Below are 19725 nucleotides of genomic sequence, written 5' to 3' on the forward strand. Positions count from 1 at the left end.
GAACAGTATTAAACAACTTAAGAAAAGGCCTACCAAGAATTATGTCACCATGTTCATCATGGTAAGCATCAATTACAAAGAAATCAGTCGGAATAGCTTTACTAGAGACAACAACATCTAGATCTCTAACCACACCCAGAGGTTTGATTGTTCTACCATCTCCCATGGTTAATTTGATTGGCTTGGAGCATGATTCAAAGTTTTACTGTAAAGCTCATCATAAACTTTTGAAGACATAACACTTACATGTGCTCCAATGTCGTAGAGTGCCTCGTGGATATTCTCACCATTAATTGTGCATTTGATATGTGGCGTAGGTAATGGTGTTCCTTCATTGTGATCAGTCTCAATTGCATATACCTTCGCAAGACTAGCAAATTGTGATGCTTCGGGCTTTACTCCCATAATTCTTTTCACTTCAGCAATGTGATCTTGGTCTACTTCCTCTTCTTCACTGAAAAGTTTTTGAATTATCTCTCCAGTTGATTCTCTATCAAGCACATACCCAGTGTGTCTCTCCGACTTGATTCTCTATCAAGCACATACCCAGTGTGTCTCTCCGACGGGAAATCTGTTTCCACAGCTCTGGCTGATCCTTTTTCGTTTGGATATATTCTCCTTTAGTCGAATATTTCGCTAAATCGATCGGGATCCCATCCATTTGTTCAAACTCTCTCAAGGGCTTTGCATTTGCTAAACTTCAGGCTTCAGACGCTTTTGGTTTAAAATCACTTATGCTTTGGATCCCTTCTCCTCATGTGCTGGTTCTTTCTTCTGCGCCTTCACTTATTTGAATGTTAAACTGATTTATGCGTGCAGTTAAGCAATAGCAAACTACGCAAAGAATTCAGTTACAGTGACGGTGACTAAAAACATGCCTTTTGGAGACACTTTGTTTTGCTGGCACGGAAAAAATTTCAACACAACGTTAATTACCGGACATGCATTAATTTGGTTGCATCATCCAGGGACTGCATGCTTACATCATACAACACATGCTTTGTGTAGTATACTAGCTAGTATTGTGTGGTAAGTACTTATCTTTGCAGTTAGGGCATCATCAAAACCGGCATGTCATGGTGACTCGTACACATGATGAGCACTCGATTTCTTCCCACTCCACTTGGGTGTTGTTCTTTATCCTTCAACGTCATATCATGCTTGTTACACTGGACCTAAATAATCAACACCGGGAGACACCAAGGAAGGCGTGGCTAACTTCAGCAAGTTTATTTTGGTTTACTATGAAACGTGGCACAATCGGCATCTATTTAATTAAATTTGCACTAAAAGCACCGTTCGGCAGGACTTTCTGCACATCAACAAGACGTACGGGTAATAATAAAATTTATGTATTAAGCTACTGCTAACGAGACTTTGGAAAGCCAACTTGATCACGTGCTTAATTATCAGGCAAAGACTTGGGAGGTCTCCGATACTAGGTCGTCGAATATAGAGAATGAGTACGTTCATATAAGTGCATCACTTTCTTCATTGAAGGATGATGAGGAGACCGTGAGGCCGTACCCACAACAACTTCCAAGAGCAAAACCATATATAATACACGCCATGGAAAGATATATGTATATATGAAATGGTACTCCCCCGCACAAATGGTCTTTCCTGTAATCTTGAAAACAAAACGCAATAAGCAACAACGTTACGCCACATCACCAACTAATTAATGGAAACTATATTTATCCTTTTAAATCACACTACTATATAAATGGACATCACTCCTCATTCTGGAATGTGAACCGGTAGTGCATACGAGGGATCAATACCTAGGGGTATTACTCGCAGTTCTACAACTGGGTGTGAAAACTAGTACTGCTCCTGGTATATAACAAGAATAGGGGGTCTGATGCACCACCCACTACTGAGGAATCCACCTTTACTACCGGTCTCAAACCTGGTTGAACAACCGGTACTAAAGGGAACCTTTAGTATCAGTCCAAATAACTGGTACTGAAGGTGGTCATTTAGTACCGGTTGGTTGTGGGGACCGCCCTCTAGATCAGTAGCTGATACAGTCCTCGTCATCAAAACAATAAAAGATGCATAAAATTATGAAAAATTAGTTTTTCACCTTTGCGTAGCGGGGTGTGGCGCAGTCGCCCAATCCACAGGCAGAATGAATTTATAACCGGAATGTCTAACTTGTATAACGAAAGCAAGGTTGAGAACACTAATAGTTGTACTTAGCAAATCCTAGCGTTGAAATTATATAAAATGCAGGGATGTTCAAGGAAAGGGACACAAGGTTTGGTTTTATCAAGAAACTCATTTTATGCAAGTTGAGGTGAGTTTTGGGAAAAGAAAACGAAGAAAGTACTTTTACGAAGTTGTTGGCCCTCGAGGGGGAATGTTACCTCCCCTACTAGTTCCCACGTTTTAAAGAGCATTACAGACCGCCAGGGTCCTCCTAAGCCGGCTTACGCCTCATTCTGAAATAACTCTCTTAGGGCCTCAGCCCTTCCTCACTAACACCCAAGTTATGTAAACACATGATTGCTAATCGACAGGAGCTTTAACTATGTGAGCTAGTGAGCTAGTGACCCTGAGCCTTAGCTCTCTAGATAGATTAATGACTCTGCAGAGTTTGTACACTTTACACACACATTCAATCAGTCCATACCTTAGCTTTAGGCGGTACTGCCGATGAGACCGTACCAACCAGTGTCTATCTCTAGACAATATCCCCTAGGTCCATCCACGGATATAGTGGGATCAAAACAGGGGTTACTATCATCCGCCTCACGGATATTACCCTGGGAAAGTACACACAAGGCAAAAATATCAATAGGGTCCGCCCGCGGGGCCTGGCTGGGCCACCGTCGGGGGCGCCACTCCCTGGCCACCTCGAGGAGAAGGAGGAGAGGATAAAGGAGAGAGAGTGAGTGAGAAAGGGAGTGGAGGAGAAGATAAGGGGAGAAAGGGGCTGCGGGGCCACACATATGGTGTCTGATGATTTTAGCCGCCTATGCGTTGCCCCATGCGCTAGTTTCAATTTTTTTAGGGGCGGATTGTGGGACCATCCGCCGCAGTAAATGAAAGCCATTTCCAAAGGTGGATCATGCGCTCATCTGCCTCTGGAAATGGATCTGATTTCCAGGGGGTTAGCCCCCTGTCCGCCCTAGTAATTCATTTCCAGGGGCGGGCAGTTGCTACAGTAGCCGCCCTCTGTTAATAGGGGTGGCTGACATTTTCGTCCACTCCTTGGAAAAAAAAAGGGACGCCTCTGTAAATCATTTTTTATATTGAATAGAGGGCCCTTTTACCACCCTTTGCATATTGTAAGGCAGACCTGTTGAGTTGATTAAGTCAATTGAGATTAATTATTTGTGTAGTATAATTTTCAGAACATATACCTACTAGGAGGAATGTTGGTGAGGATTACTATCATATTTCATTGTGTGTTAAATCAAATGCAGACAACCAATGATCTACCATCTTGCTTCGTTCATACACAACAACGCTGCAAGATGGTAGAAACCCAAAATCTGACACCAAATAAGATAATTATAATATATGGATCAAATATCCCAAATTAACTGTATATGCATAAACTTCTAGGATGCACGAGATTGTTCAGTGGAAAGGCCGAGGCAACATGTCCCTACAATAAGTCCACATTCCCAGCAATGCCCTCTTGCAGGCAAAGCATGTGGAGTATTTGGACTGGAAAAGGTTAAAAAAGAGAGAGCAAACAAGCAGGGATCAATGATAGCAGCAAGGATACTTGAGTTTTGGACTAGAGATGAGTGCTTAGTACCTTGCAAGTTGTCACACCCGGTTTCTGGACAAAACCGAATGCATCGCTATGTGTGCCAGGATCCGTTCTCTAACATATGTTGACATCATAAGTGAATGCATTAAAGATAGTGTTCAAAAACATACATAAAACAATAGGAAACTTTATTACACTCCAAAGAGATAGATACGAAGGTATTTAATCATTCACCGATAACTTAACACGATCACACACATAGCACAGCTTCTCCACAAGCTTGACTGGTGAATGCCCGCCTAGAACTCCTCGAAGTCATCAAAGAACTCCGCGTCGTCACAAGCTTCTAAACAACGTTGGGCAATGGTGAGCACACTTATGGTTGGTACTCAGCAAGTGGAGGAAACATGCAAGGCTCACAAGGAGAGGCTCAAAGGCTTTAAGCGGTTAGCATTTTAGTTGGTCAAATTTTATTAACAGCACCTATTTACTAGATGTAAGTTTTACCAACCCACTTAGGCATAAAGCATTAACAAAAAAAACCTACAGATAAAGGAACCACGATTTATTCTCATCTTTAAATTCAATTATCATGTAAGGGTCCAGGCCGCTCTTAACCGTGAGCACGGCTGATATATCAGTTTACACTCTGCAGAGGTTGTACATCTTTACCCACAAGTCGTGTAAAAGTTAAAAAAAAAACTTTAAACCCAACCATGTTGTGCTGGTCAGGCACAATACCACACTTCCAAGGTGTGATTGCATAGGGACGCTACGAGGCCTTTACAAAGATTCCCTAGTAAGTGGCAACCCGCTAAAGTCTCCAGATCAGTAGCAGGGCATAACCCTCCCTAGTGGGTTTAGTGTCTTACCTAAGCTCACTTCCCAAGAGGACCGAGATATACCCCATCTGCTGCCACCCCTCTTGCCCTTTCGGTAAGATTGCCCCAGTCTAGAGTCTGTAATTAATTAGCCAAGACCAGAGCCATGATAGTTCTTTTGGTTGCGCTGTTTTCCTGGGTGGTTCTCCATGTTCCAATTAAATCAAATGATCTTGTATTAACACAGGTATAGCATAAATAAAGGGCATGATTAATATTCTCAAAATTATTATTACCATCCCAAAATTAAGCAACTAAGAAATTCTACCCAACATGATTAAACAGGTGTTCAAGGATCATGATTAAAAACTAGGTAAGTCCTTAATAGGCATTCCCGTCAAATTATGCACATAAAGGAAATTAGTAAAGTGATTAATCATGATATTATTGGGATGAAAAAGAATATGCAGGGGAAGATAACCACTTGCCTTCCTCGGCAAACTGCTGGTACTCATCTTCAAACAGTTGCTGCTCCTGACCTTGACCTTCCTCGAACGGCACTTCCTCTACACGATCACACAAGCAAAACAACCAATAAATAAAATAGTACACCAAACATGACAAAAGACTGAAAACAAACTCCTAAAACTAATGTTCATGCAGAGACGGTCGCGTGAGCGTGAGAATCGCTGAAATTGGAGTTAAAACAATGAAGGTATGGAGTAAACAAGTTTCAGGAACTAAAACGGAATTAACTATAGACTTTAGGGGCTTGCAAGGAAGTTTCACAAGACTCTGCGAACAGTGCTTGCGAAAACAGAGAAAACACGGGATTAGATATGTAAGGTTGCAGGGTTAGGATTAGAATGAAGGAATCTAAGAGTTGCAGGGTTTTCTATGCAAGATTTGCAAGGCACAACAATTAAAAGAAAGAATAACAGAGAGTTCAGGGGCTTGAAAACAAAACAGCCGTATCCCTTTCATCTTCTACCTCGCACAGGGGCATGGCACAGAGTGCGGCGCACCACCGGCGGCGAGCTCGCCGGTGCTTGGAGCGGCGGGGAGAGGGACCAGCGCAAGTGAGGGAGAAAAGAGAGGTGCGGGGAGGGAAACCTCACCGGCGGTCGCGAAGGGAAGGAAGACAGAGGCTCGGGCCGGTGAACAGGAACCAGCGGCGCGAAGCTCTTGGGCGGCAACGGCAAGAAGGCGTGAGAGAGTTACGGGTGAGCAACGAAATGGAAAGGGGAGCTCCGGTGGAGAGGTTTGGGAGGCTTTATAGGGCGCGGGGAGGAGCAGAAGGGGCGCCCGGGGGAGATCGAGAGCCAGCCGGCCATTAATGGCCTTGAAGCTTTGTGCAGCCGTTTCCGAGGAGAGGAAAGGAGGGGGCAGCGGTTTGAGGCCGGGAGTGAGGGAGAGGAGACGACGCGAGATCGTGGAGGGGCTCAGGAGGCCGAGAGGTGCTGGGAGATGGGGGGCCGACAGCGCCGGGTTTCACCCGTGCATCTGTGCAGTTCCCGAGCATTTCCTGTGCCTGGATAGGGGAGGGAGAAGGAGCTGACAGGTGGGAGGCGGTGGAGGCAGGCCAGTTTGGGCCTCCTTGGGCTGGCGGGTGTAAAAAGAATGTTGGGCTGGCTGAAGAAAGAAAGGGAGAAAGGGGTTGGGCCAAAAGAGAGAGGGAGAAAGTTTGAGCCCGCAGATTGGATTGGAGGGGAGAAAAGGATTTATATATTTTTTGAAATTTTTCAAACAACACTTCAAACAAAAACTAAACGAAAGATAAAAATTTATCAAACACTTGTCGCCTCTAAAATTAAATTTGAGTGCTCTTTAATTTATTAAAGACCGTAATTTATTTAAAAATGTTTTATTTAGTCCTTGGAGAAGAAAAGCTAGACCGAGTTGCTTACACTACATTTATAATGGAATTTGGGTGTTACACAAGTGGAATGAGCGCCCAGCTAAGACGAAGACTTTGACTTGGTGAAGTCATCAAAGATTATTCGCAGAGCAGATGCTTTTTGAAAAGCAACTGTGCCTTTACCTTACTTAACTCTGACTCCACGCACGTTCTAGCTGCCAGACTAGGTGATCATGTCAATGGAAACTGCTAACACTCAACCTAACTAGTTAGAGCGTTTTGGACTGACGAAGCTCTGCGACTTTATGTCTCGTGGATATAGGATCATCCCCTTCCAACGAGCAAGAGCAAAATTTGCTATCTAAATACGGTATATGCACACTGCAGGGAAAGCAAACATACAATTAAGATGACAAGCTAAGATTGTTTCTAGTTGCGATATATGCTACGCCTCAGTACGTACTTAATAAACCTGATAACCCATCCTACTGACTAGAACACATGCAGTACTTAATTATATGTCTGCCATCGTGCCTGGGTTAATAATCTTTCAAGAAATGTTTTATGAGCCCCTCCAAACTCTGATGCTGGAATCTTGATAAACTCGGAATAATCACCAAGTTGATGATACATCAATATAAAAGTAGCCTCCTATATTTTTGTCGCATCACATTCATCAGCAGTTTTAATAAATTGCATTGCATACGGCGGTACATAAAAAACTTGGGATTATTGGGTGTAAACTAATCCTAGGTCAAGGCATCAAATTCAGTTTTGTACTATAAGTGCTAACTAGTGGCATTCTATCACGTGATTTGGCATAGAATTGCGAGACCCACTGATCGGGTGCGCTAGTAGTGGCTCCGGAATCCAAGACCAAGAAAAGTCTCGCACGTTGCCAAAAGTGCCAAGTAGGCATGAAATTACCATGCTAAGATGCCCTTCACTCATTTGAATGTTAAAAGGAAGCTGAGACGGGGCTCGATTTAGGCAGCAGTGTTGTATCAGGAGGAGGAGAACAGACAGTGAACCAAGAGACGAGGATGCCCTGGGATGTCAGGACGTGGAGCTGGTCGACGGAGTCGGAGGCCATGACCGTTCTCGACCCAACAAAACATAACAAGTTGCTGTTCTCGACGCTTGGTCAATGGCTCCACTGGGTGGGAACAGGTCAAGCTCTGGGTTGGCCCGGCCATTATTCTACCCCCCGCATCACCAAGCGTTGCTCTTTATGAGTGTGTGTGTCTATATACACATGTGGCCTCTGAGAGTTCTCTCCAATACTCTAACTGCATACCCCCTTCACTGCAGTGTGGTAGAGAACCATGGCTGCTGCCGACATGGATTTTGCACCCAGTCCACTTCCCATAGAATGCGCTGGTAGGGATCATACACAAACTGTAGAAGCTTTCGTCGTCCTGGGCGTCGTCGCCATGTTCCTCTTGCACGTCCTGGGTTCGTTACGCCGGCGGTCGAGCCACGGCCTCCTCCACTCCATCATGTTAGGAGTCTACACGCTCTCCTATCCGCTGGTGAGCTACACCATTGGGTGGATGCAATCTTCCGACTGGTACGACGAAGACTTCGCCGTGTGGGCCGTGTTCCTGCTTTTGCTCCTCGGCAGCACGGACAGCCTCACGGCCTGCCGCCTCAACGAGATCGACAGCTGGAAGAGCATCTACGTGAAGCACCTCTTTAAGGGGTTCTTGCTAGCGTATGTCATGTACATGATATATGGCTGGCATATATGCCGCCCCATCTGCTACCGCTCACGGCCATACTGCACGTCGTCATCCTCAAGTGGTACCTGAGAATCGTTTCCATGAGGATGGTGAGCAAGTCCTACCTCTGCAAGAACATGAAGGTGATCGCCGAATACATGGAGCATAAGGACAACCCACTGGTGCCCTTCAATCCTGTGACCATGGAAGGCTACCGCTACTTGGTCGCTGGCGAGAGATATTGCGTCAACCGGCCAAGGCGCACGCCATGGTACAAGCAGGAGGAAGGCTTGAAGGTTACCACCGTGCAGGAGATCTGGCAGTGCAAGGGGAATCTGCTGCTCCATGAGCGGGGAAACATGCTCAAGGACGTGTGCCTCTCTATGGCACTCTCCAAGATGCTCAACCGAAGGTTTGCTGGTTTCAAGCTCTCAGAGGCAGAGCTCGAGAAAACCCATGACTTCGTATTCAAAGGCCTGCTCGCTGGGGACAAGCCATATCAACGGGCGTTCAGGGTCATCGAGGAAGAGCTTGCTTTTGTCCATGACTTGTACTACACGAGGTACTCTTACCTCTACCAAAAGGGTCGGTACCTCACTCTCTGTCTGCCCGTCATCATGCTTGCCCTATGCTCGTGGCTCACCTGCCTGCTCGTCAAGGAGCAGGATCGCAGCCTGGTTGACAGCACCATATTCATAACAGTTGTCGTGGCATTCCTGGAGGCATACCAGCTGTACTTGTACCTAGCCTCAGGTTGGTTCAAGGTGGCACTGATACGGAGCTACGTCACCACGCCTTTTTTGCAAAGAAACGGCTGTTTCCTTGAGATGATCATAGGCCTTCTCTTGAGGTTGAAGGCGTTCCGCCCATGGAAGTACAGACTTGGGCAGTACTGTATCCTCCAGGATCTTGGCCGCACAAGTTGGCTTAGTAATTGTCTCCATTATTCTACACTGGGCCTGGTGGACAAGGCCAAGAAGGGGCGCAAGAATTCAGTCAAGTTGTCCGAAAATGTGAAGAAAGCCATTGTTGATTCCCTACTAAGAAGCAACGGCCACCTGGCGAACGGGGTAACATCGCTGCGAAACAATGGCGTCCATGCTGACCTCTCATGGGCACGGGACGCCATCGCTACCGACGGGACGGTGACTCGCACCATACTGGTCTGGCACATTGCTACAACCCTGTGCGAGCACCAGCTGGATGCACAAGCCAAAGAAGAAGACGCGGTCAGAACGGCCTCCACTTTATCGCAGTACTGCTTGCATCTCCTCGTTTTCGCACCAAACCTCTTGCCTGATCACATCTCTATATCAGAATCCATACTTGATCAGTCAACCAACGAAGCAGGCGAGTTACTCAGAGGCGCCAAGACGTTGGACAGCAAGTGTGAGAAACTGATGAAAACTAGCACCCGTGATGGTAATGGTGGTGAAGCACCACCGCTTGTAGCGAAGGGCGCTGAGCTTGCAAGGCATCTCATTGAAGACATACAAGACACGAAATTGCGGTGGAAGATCCTCTCTGATTTCTGGGCAGAGATGATGCTGTCCGTATCGCCATCCGACGATGCCCGGGCGCACCTGGAAGCTCTTGCGAGAGGAGGGGAGTTCATCACGCACCTTTGGGCACTGCTCACGCATGCCGGTGTGCTGAAGCAAGTCCCTGACGGGTCAAACAATGTCTGATCTCTCCAACCAATGCACACGCAGCAGTCCATGTCTATCTAATGCCTGTAACAGTCTGTATATTGTTTATATATTGTCATGTTGGGTGGATCAACGCAAGCCAAAACCAATTGGCGGCTACGTTCCAGAAGCCGTATCTTATGCCAGTTGACCGTGCCAATCTAGCAAAAGTTGACCATCACCCCGTAGCACCCTAATTTTCATCATTTGCAAGTTAATAAAAATTAATTAGAATTTCTCTACAGTTTATTTGAGTTCGTTTAAGATCTTAAGGTTTTTTTTGAATTTATTAGGCATTAAAATCTTTTTCTAAAATTAACTTAATGAACCATAGGTTTATGGTCCTGGTGCTGGTGCTACCCTGCTAGGGGCAACCCTTGTAGGTAGGTCGGTAGATGAGAACGGTGCTCGATGACTATCGGTTGGTGCTCTGAGCCATGCGAAGGAGGTGCTTACGGTTGATGTATGGGAGCTGGGAATAAGATATATTGTTTTTATAAATGGGAAGGAGAGGTAGCAAAGTACTTCTCCATTCAATTGCTATATTCTAATAGACAATAAGTTTCATGTTATTCCTCAAGGCTAATTGTCTGAAAACTAATTCGATCAACTTCAGAGCTTTGATGAGAAAGAAAACATCTCGTTGCTGAAAATACAATTGAGGTTCTACAAAAGAGTGACACTAGGAAAAATCAGACAGGTTATTAGCAGAGAGGTGAAATGACTTTCCTTAGCCGATTTGAGCGGAAGAGACAAACTAGTCGGATTTAATGAGACGGGGTCCCACTTAGCTGGTCCATAAGCTAGGATGGAGGTAGTATTTTCCTAAGCATCATGTGAATGTCCTATTGACCTATACTAATCGCATACTTTGAGAACAATCCATTAGTTAACAAAAAAATTGGCCGTCTGTCCATGCTGTCAACCTAGTTATAACACTAGTACTGTACGATATAATTCAGATGGAGATTGCAGCCACACACTTGGACGACATCCATCGGTTTCTTCCCAACTTCCATGCTACCATGCACGAGTTAGTCAGCTTGCCACAGCAGACAGTGGCACATACACCACCAACCCCTTCCGGCTTCCATCAGCATCAGCAGTCAGTCGAATGTCCATCGTCAGGGTTAACTAAAGTAACACAACGTGTTTTGCATTCGATTTTTAACCTAGAATTAAAAGATTGGTGCGCGGAGGCCTTGTGTTGTTCTCCATGTGCTACACAAGGAGACTGAACAACAGCATCCCTGACAAGTCCTCGTCATGAATAATGCCAGAAAACGGCCGGCCTGCTCGTACGATGCATGTCCTATATTTGCCGACGTTTTTCTCATGAGTGCCGGAAAAACGCTGGCACGGCGGCACCACAGGAACCAACAACCAGACCAAGATGGAGATCAACAAAGCATTCGAGAGTTGCATCCATGGAGGCTGCCGGGAGACGATGTGGCAGCCAAGCTTCCTTCTGTGGCCAGCAAAACACCGTCCTTGTTGTCGACGCGGTAGCGCCATGAGCCCATGATCGGTCATGGAAATTGGAAATAGGCATTTCTAGGACTCGTCGGTAATGCAGTCCGGCCGTGGAAATGGACCTATTTTTACAGCCGTTCGTCTGCATGGCCCTGCACCTCTAGAAATGAATTTTCAGTTCAGTCCGCATAACAAACCGGCGCTGAAACTTGTTGCCACCTTACCTCTACTCCGGTTCATCCATTCCGAGCTCCAGGCGTGCATTTGTTCTTGAGTGGGGCAGTTTCGCCCTCCCCGGTCCCATGAAAGTGAGGCCCCCTCCAACTGGCCTTGCGCCATGCAATTTTATTTATCCCGCCTCCTGTGCACCCCCACTAGCTGTGTTACTCGGCACTACCTCCATGGCTCCATCCCACAAAGCTGATGCAGCACGAGGAGTCTGCATGCATTAGGGTCGGTCGGCTTCAACTCCAGCCATCCACATGATGGTCTCGGCCACAGACAGTGGCACATAACCACCAACCCCTTGAGGCATCGATCAGCAGTAACTCGACAGCACAATAATGCACGCGAGACGACACAACGTGTTTTGCCATCTCCATTCCCCAACAAAAGATTGGTCCGGGGCCATGAATGCCAGAAAACGGCCCGCGTACCATCATGCATGTCACCAATTGTGTACATAAGCGCTGGCACGGCTGCACCGCAGAAACCAACACAACCACAGACCATCTTTCAAAAAAAAGAAAAAAAAACAACCACAGTTATTCGAGGTATTCGAGGTTCGAGCTAGAGCGGCGTCAGCTTGCATTGCTTCGAGCTAGCTAGAGAGGCCGAAACGATGGCAGCCAAGTTTCCTTCTGCGGCCTGCAAGGTCGTCCTCGTCGTCGTCGCGGTGGCCGTGATCGGCCTCCTCTTCTCCACTACTGCCGGTGAAGCTAGCTAGCATCCTCCATGGCTCCATTATCGACATTTGATTTTATCCCCGGGTAGATGCAGGCCAGTTTTGACGTACGTGACACCATCGCTTGTCTAATGCAGGTGCAAGGGAAGCGGTGACGACGGGGGCCCAGGCGCAGTGCAACCCCCTGGTGTGGGGAAAAAAATTAGGTGAGGACCGTCCGCAAATTCATCGCTGTGCGGCCCCCGTCTCGAATACGTCCGCTGGCGGATCGACGTCTCCGCACGCGCCTCGCTCGCTCGGCTCCTCCGCGCATGCCTCGCTCGCTCGGCTCTCCCGTCCTCTGGTTCCGCAGGGGCTAGCTCGCTCGCACGGCTCGCTCGTTCCTCTGATTCCGCGCCTGCTCGATCGCTAGCTCGCCCGGCTCGCTCGTTCGTCTGGTTTTCGCAAACGCACCGCCCAGTTGCTAGATCTCGCGACCGTCCTCCTCCTCCGTCCACCGCCGGCCACCCCCGCCGCCCTCGAGCCCGGCGGCCGCCCCCGCCACCGTCTCCCTCATCCGCCGGCGTCTTCCTCCGTCGTCCGCCGCCGGCCGCCCCCGCTGCCCTCGAGCCCGGCGGTCGGCCCGGCCACTGTCTCCCTCGTCCGCCGGCGCGTCTTCCTCCGTCGTCCTCCGCCGGCCGGCCCCGTCGTCCTCCGTCATCCGCTGCCGTCTTCCTCCTTCGTCCGCCGCCGATCGTCCCGCCGCCCTCGAGCAAATGAAGGCAACACTAACCATTCAGATCTCAGTTCACAACACTGAAAGAGCACTATGCTGTTTCAGGAGAAAGAAATATAAACGGTATGCTTTCTTGATTTTTGACTGTACGAATGATAATGCTATTTTGCATCTCTCCATCTAATCCCAAAACAACAAATTTATTAGATAATCTGGAACTAGTTCATGAGCCAGAAAATACTGCCAGATCAAGTGGTGAGTTTCTCCAGAGAAGTGTGTCAGCAACTGATCTAGATATAACTGAATTGGCACCACAGAACACTCACCATGTTGCTTTAGAAGACGCAGATGTTAAAGGTTTTCCCCTTTTCTTTCTGAATTTAACGTTTATACACATTTGCTAACTTAGTTTAATTAAAGGACTTATCTGTTACCCCTGTCAGATGTTCGCGGGGATATCTGTGTTTCACAAGCTGGTGCTGATTTCGAAACAACTGGTGAAGTTGAAGGTTGTATTAAGAAAATTGAACCCATAGGTGACATGGGGACACATAAACTGGTAGTCCAAGATCCTTCTGATGAGCTGGTAATGCAGAACATTACCAAAAGAATTTCACTGGAGAGGAAACAGGTGAACCGGACTGCGACTCCTCAAGCATCTCATGGAGGCATCTGCTGTCAGAGCTCCCTTTAGTATCTTCCTGGAAATCTTGATATGCAATGCTGAGAAAATCCTTCAGCTCAGCGAAACCATCATGAGCACCGAACCGTGATGCAGAGGCCGTTCTCATTCCTTCATGATCAATTGACTGGTTTGTTCTATCCTGCAACAATGCCAAATTCACTGAAAGCTCACAAATGTAGGTAAGATCAACTCTTGTATGCACATACAGCATTGCATCAGGATAAGCGGACAGAATATGATACTTACCTCCGAAGAATTCAGCCATCTTGCAACAACAGAGTTTCCCGATCTTCCTAACTGAGGGCATATAGACAATACAGCAACTACACTGACAACATGATTTCGCCTATTGGTTATTGAACTATATATAGATGCAGACAATGCAGCAATACTGAAGATGATCTCTCAGATGGTACTATCACAAGATGGTGTCCTGCGTCAGAAAATAGGAAGTTTGCAACCTAGATTTTCTTATGCAGTTGTAACATTTTCCACCATTGTCAGATTCTTGTTGTGGCTCCTTCAATTTGAAACAGATTAATGTTGTAGTTTGTACTTTGTAGTAATCACAGATGTACATGATGATCAATGTATCACCTTTTCTTGACATGATCAATGTATCACCTTTTCTTTTGATATGAAATATATATGGATGTGTTGGAAAAAAATATATACTGTCTTAATGTATGAATCTGGCTCAGTAATCCTCTTATGTGGTATCAAAAAGAAGAAAAATGATGGCAAAAGAGGGTACAATATAGTAATCTGAAAAAACAAATTATATGATCCCATAGATAAGTTCACATGTTCCAACCGACACAGCTTAGATGAAAATAAGCATCAGTAAAAATAAATTTCTGCGGTAACACAAATTTGATGAAAATTAAGCATCAGTGAATAAATTTCTGCTGTAACACAACAAGGTTACATATTTTCTTTATTTGTCGGTCCATCAAAATCCAATTTTCTAGCAGGCAGCTGCATTGTGGCAGTTTGATCAACCCCAAGTAAGAGACTTGTATATCCTCCTCTAATATATGGAACACTCATGACAGAAGAATTCCCGTGCATATTGAAGTGTGGTATTGTACTGTTAGCATCAACGCTACCATCATTTAGGTCCTGTCATAGAATATGAAAATGTTTATAAAAATAATATGTAAGCAAATAAATATGAAAAATAAATGCAGTCAAAGCCAAAAGTCTTACAATAAATTTATCTGGACTAGCACCTTCATAACTATTTTCTGCTACATTATTTGATTCTTCTCCTATAGTCAAACACATATAGTTAATAATACAAGTATAGAATAAAACAATAATGCTAGAATTGGTACAATCAATACCTTTCTTTTTAGCAGTTTTCTTCTTCTTGCCTGTATTCTTTTCAAGGAAGATGGTCCCTCGTTTACTCTTTGCACCTTTTACCACCTCAGGAACTCTAAACGATATTGTACCTTTAAATGTATCTGTTGCGAAGTTAGCTGAAACAAGAGGAGCCTCATTCGATTGTTCTTCCATCTTACTTAGATAATTATCTGCATCCAAATCCAACTTATCCATGGCTTCCTCCAAAAGATCAAGAAGTTCTTTTGACTTTGAACACTTCAATGCAATAGATGTTGCCTTCCGTGAGATGCGTGCGGTATGGGTTTTTAAACTTTCCTCCTCAGATCCTTGTTTCTGAATATAAAATCCTCTCTTTGCATATTTTGTCCATCTGTGCTGGATATATTGTGAAGGCAAAATGAAAACATCGTTGACATTGAAGACTTTGAAGGCATGCTTGCACAATATACCTATCAGATATGAATGCCATGTTTCAACAATTTGTATTAGATGTTGTATTATTGCAATTTCAAATTTGAATATATATATATATATATATATATATATATATATATACGTACCTATAGATTCGTACTTCCTGCAAGCACATGTAATGGTACTGTCTGCTTTGTTGAATATGACAGTTGCTCCATAATCAGAATGCATATGTGTAACCGTATATGTCAGAATTGACCCTTCGGCTTGCAACAACTTACAAGAGAATGAAAATTGTTTGTTAAATTCTTCCTCAAACTCTTTATACATCCTCCCTGTATATGACTCAGCTGCGGTCTTCAACAGAGGAATATGAGTAACTGGGCTCTTTCGACGTGAATTAAAATCTTCATCCAACTCATTATTATGAAGACTATTGGAAACCTTCTCACATTCTTCAAGAAGTTCCGAAAGACCCAGTTTTCTACGAAATCTTTTCTTGAATACATTATTCATACCTTCGCTCCTTTGGGTCGAGTTCATATCAGCTGTAAACGAGTCACGATACACAGCAGCCCATTTTGCCCTCAAATCATATAGGTTTGCCATCCATTTGTTGTCCTCAAGGTTGTAGTCACGCAACAATTCATCCCACTTCTTTTTGAAGTAAAACTCTGATCTGTCTTCATAGACACATCTCTTAAAATCAGGTAGAAACTTGTCAGGATGCTTTTGAATTACATGGCCGAGATGTTTAGCAGCATTAAGGTAAATATGCCACAAACAGAGGCGATGACTTGTGTTTGGAAATACATAAGCAATTGCTCCTGCCATGGCCGCGTCTTGATCAGTAAAGATTGTGCTAGGATGTTTGCCTGACATTGCTGTTAGAAAGGTTTCAAATAGCCAAACAAATGATGGTATAGTCTCGTCAAACAACAATGCAGCTCCAAAAATGATAGTTTGCTTGTGATGGTTAGTTCCGAGGAATGGAGCAAAAGGCATTTCAAACTTATTAGTCTGAAATGTTGTGTCAAATGACACAGCATCACCAAAGCATGCGTAATCCATGATAGATTGGCCATCTGCCCAAAAGAAATTAGCTATCCGACCATCTTTCTTGTCTATTTGCATGGCATAAAAAAATGTTGGATCCTCCATCTGCTTACGCTTCAAGTATTCCAGTAGTGTTTCTGCATCATTGGATTCTAAGTACTTCTTGCGCTCACGGCCAATCTCATTGTTGCAATCCATCCGTGAGAATGGCACTTTGTCTGTTCCTCCATAAAACTCCTTCATAAACTCAAAAACCTGAGCTGGCTTCATCCCGGATTCCCTCATCTGCCCAATTAGCTTCCTGTCCGCTTCTTGAACACTTCGTTGGGACCTCAGCTTGCCCCTTTTATTTGGACTAGCAAGGTAATGGTTGTGATCAAGTATAACCTTTTGCACCGTCCAAATCCCCTCTTTACTAACACTAAACTGAACACGAGCATTGCAACCCGTCCTTGTAGTGTGCCTTGATGACTCAATTTCTCGATGACCTTCGTTACTGCAAACCAAATATTTCTGACATAGAGTCCCATCTCCTCGTCGCTTTGTATGGCTCTTTCTAATACTAAACCCAATCTTACTAGCATAGGTGTTGTACATCTCATAAGCTTTATCCTCTGATTCGAAAGCCATTCCAACTTCAGGAACGATCATAGGTTGCACAACTTCATCAGCCATCTGTTGCACATTTAGTCGAGAATTAATGTGACTTACCTTTAGCATACGAAATAAATTACGCTCTCAATTAAATAAATTATTTGTAATTTAGTTACCTTATCTGGTGCTTCATCTGCTATTTCTTCAGGTATCATGCAACACACTCTAATGTTATCGTCGGAGTAGTTCTGTGCAATCTAGCATATATATGGTCATAAATCAGTGGAGGTCGAGGTCATGTAGCACGGTCAAACACACACGTAAAAACTCATCGTGATCAAAGAATGTGAAAGAAAATATGTACCTGCGTTGGCTGCATTCCGTTGTGTGCTAGGGCAGGCACAGACGACACCATAGGAGACGAGTCAAGAACGTTGTCCTTCTCCTGGCTTCCTACCGCCATTGCAGCTGCGATATGTGGGGAGGCTTCTCCTGCTGTGGAGTTCAGACTGCTATCCTCCTGGCCTCCTTCTCCCATGATAGCTGCTACGGTTGCGATGTTCATCGAAGATTTCTATGGCGGTTGTCCTTCTTTGCCACGGTCTAGGATCGCACAAAGATTGCTTCTCCTGAACTTGGATACGGTGCCGGAAACGGTGGCAGCGTCGGTGGCACTGCGGTGGCGGACAACGAACGGATCCTCACGTGGAGACGAGAGATAGGACGGTTCTCATCTAGCGGACGATGGTTTCTGTTTCTGCGCTGGTTTCTGTATCTAGCGGACGATGGTTTCTGTTTCTGCGCTGGTTTCTGTTTTCATCTGATTTTGATGACGAGCCGAGCGAGCTGTCGAGCTACCGAACCACGCGACCGAGCTGAGCCGAGCGAGGTGTGCGCGGAGGAGCCGAGAGAGAGGAGCCGAGCGAGCGAGGTGCGTGCGGAGGCGTCGATCCGCCAGCGCAACGAATCGAGACGAGGGCCGCACGGGAGTATTTTGCGGTCCGTTCCTAGGCAATTTTTTTCCTGGTGTGGCCGCCGTACGTCTCGCCGGACTGCGACACCTGGTGCTGGAACCAAGGTTACCCCCGGGGGCGGATCTGGACCGCGGGCTGCAGCCCGGGGCGAGGCCCACGCGCAGTGAAAAAATCCTTCATCAAAATAGCATAAAAAGCCTTTTAGGCCCATTAGCCCACCCCGAGAAGAACTTGACCCAGCAAGACAGCCAGTGCAACTGCCTGCTGATGCCTCGGCCGGTATGGCGTATGCCATTTTAAAAAAAAATTGCTCCATGACTGCTGGTCTATGCAAAGTAAATAAGTAATGACTAATGAATATTTCATTTCATATTTTCATTGATTTGAGCAGGAAGTATTTGAGTATTAATTTGCAATTGCAACATTTCATAATCATAACTTAATCTAGTACTTTTCTACCTTTAATGTTCTACTTATTGTTTGAGTGTATTGGTTGAACACTTGAAATCTAGGGAATTATATAATTATTTATATTATTTGAAAAATATGTTATATCTAATAGTGTATGGCTAGTAAAATTTTAAACCTTATATTAGTTAGCTCGAGGCGGAGTCCGTTTCTGGATCCGCCACTAGTCACCCCGGAGGCTACGTCAAAAGCGACGTCTGCTGCTGCAGCTCCGGCGGCGGCGATCTCGCTGCTGAAAGCTAGACGATCGCTGCACGAAACGATCGATCGAGATGATCAATCAGTAATCCATTATATATGTATCAACAATCAACTGTACGTATGCGAGGGCGTGCTTGCATGGAATAAAACTTTTGCTTGGACAGTGTGTTTCCGAGTGAAAAGGCTACTGTTTCACTTTTTTTTCCTGGATGGATGGGCTGGGCTTGATACACTGGTGGAAAATGGACCTTTAGTCCCGGTTGGTAGAGGTCAAATCTCCCAAAAATTTATTCGGAACTAATTTATCGAGACAAAAGGGGTCCTTTAGTCCCGGGTCATCCACCCGGGACTAAAAGCCCCCTATAGTCCCGGTTGGTAAAACAAAATTCAAAAAAAAAGTTGTGCACGTCCGCCGGCCGCACCCTGACGCCTTGGCTCTGGTCTGCCTCGCTCCGCCCCACGCCGCCGCCTGGCTCCCCCGCGCGCCAGCCCTGCCCTCGCCCCGCTGCCGCTCCTCACTCCTAGTGAGGGGCGAGCAGAGGGGGATGGGGAGGGGCAGCAGGGGAGGGGGCGGCTACCCACGCCGGAGAGGAGGAGGAAGGAGGTCAGGAAAGACTTGGTGTTGGAGAGGAGGAAGAGGAGGAGGAAGGAGAGGAAAGACTTGCGCGTGCAGTGGTGGAGAAAAAGACTTGGCACTGTAGAAGATAAGGACGTGCGCGCGTGGAGACCCGTGCGCGGCCTTATGTTTTGTCCCGGTTGGAAATACCAACCGGGACTAAATTTTTTCTCCCGGTTGATGTTTCCAACCATGACAAAAGGCCCCTCAAGACTTTTTTTTTTGCACTGGCCTTTTCAACCGAGACTAAAGGAGCTCCCCTTTTGTCCCAGTTGAAAATACCAACCGGGACTAAATCTTTTCTCCCGGTTGGGATTACCAATCGGGATTAAAGGGGAGCCTTTAGTCCCGGTTAGTGTTTCCAACTGGGACTAAAGGGGCTCTTTAGTCTCGGTTGGTGAGCCCCTGCTAGTGGTTGAGCTTTAGTCCCGATTGGTGAACCTTTAGTCATGGGCTA

At 45.7% G+C, this 19725-nt stretch overlaps 2 protein-coding genes and 1 long non-coding RNA gene across 4 annotated transcripts; 2 read left to right on the forward strand and 1 right to left on the reverse strand.

Annotated features, from left to right (window-relative positions):
- The first annotated feature begins 8231 nt into the window (after positions 1-8231).
- LOC101777413 lies at positions 8232-9818 on the forward strand. The gene has a single exon (XM_012848274.1). The coding sequence runs from the start codon at positions 8232-8234 to the stop codon at positions 9816-9818; it is 1587 nt and encodes a 528-aa protein (XP_012703728.1).
- Positions 9819-12007: 2189 nt separating this feature from the next.
- On the forward strand, positions 12008-14263 carry LOC101783472. Of its 2 annotated transcripts, XR_002678762.1 has the most exons (4): positions 12008-12223; positions 12333-13033; positions 13118-13267; positions 13354-14263. It is a non-coding gene; the product is annotated as an uncharacterized LOC101783472 (long non-coding RNA). The 2 variants fall into 2 exon arrangements; XR_215705.3 differs by having other exon boundaries at positions 12008-13033.
- A 256-nt stretch (positions 14264-14519) lies between these two features.
- LOC101777819 (protein FAR1-RELATED SEQUENCE 5-like) lies at positions 14520-17472 on the reverse strand. Its single transcript, XM_012848275.1, has 6 exons — positions 17374-17472; positions 17186-17266; positions 15641-17090; positions 14942-15394; positions 14805-14866; positions 14520-14717 (listed from the first exon to the last, which is right to left on the reverse strand). The coding sequence occupies exons 1-6, from the start codon at positions 17470-17472 to the stop codon at positions 14520-14522; spliced, it is 2343 nt and encodes a 780-aa protein (XP_012703729.1).
- Between the last annotated feature and the right edge of the window lie 2253 nt (positions 17473-19725).

Source organism: Setaria italica, chromosome VIII, assembly GCF_000263155.2.
Source record: "Setaria italica strain Yugu1 chromosome VIII, Setaria_italica_v2.0, whole genome shotgun sequence".
Classification (NCBI taxonomy): domain Eukaryota; kingdom Viridiplantae; phylum Streptophyta; class Magnoliopsida; order Poales; family Poaceae; genus Setaria; species Setaria italica.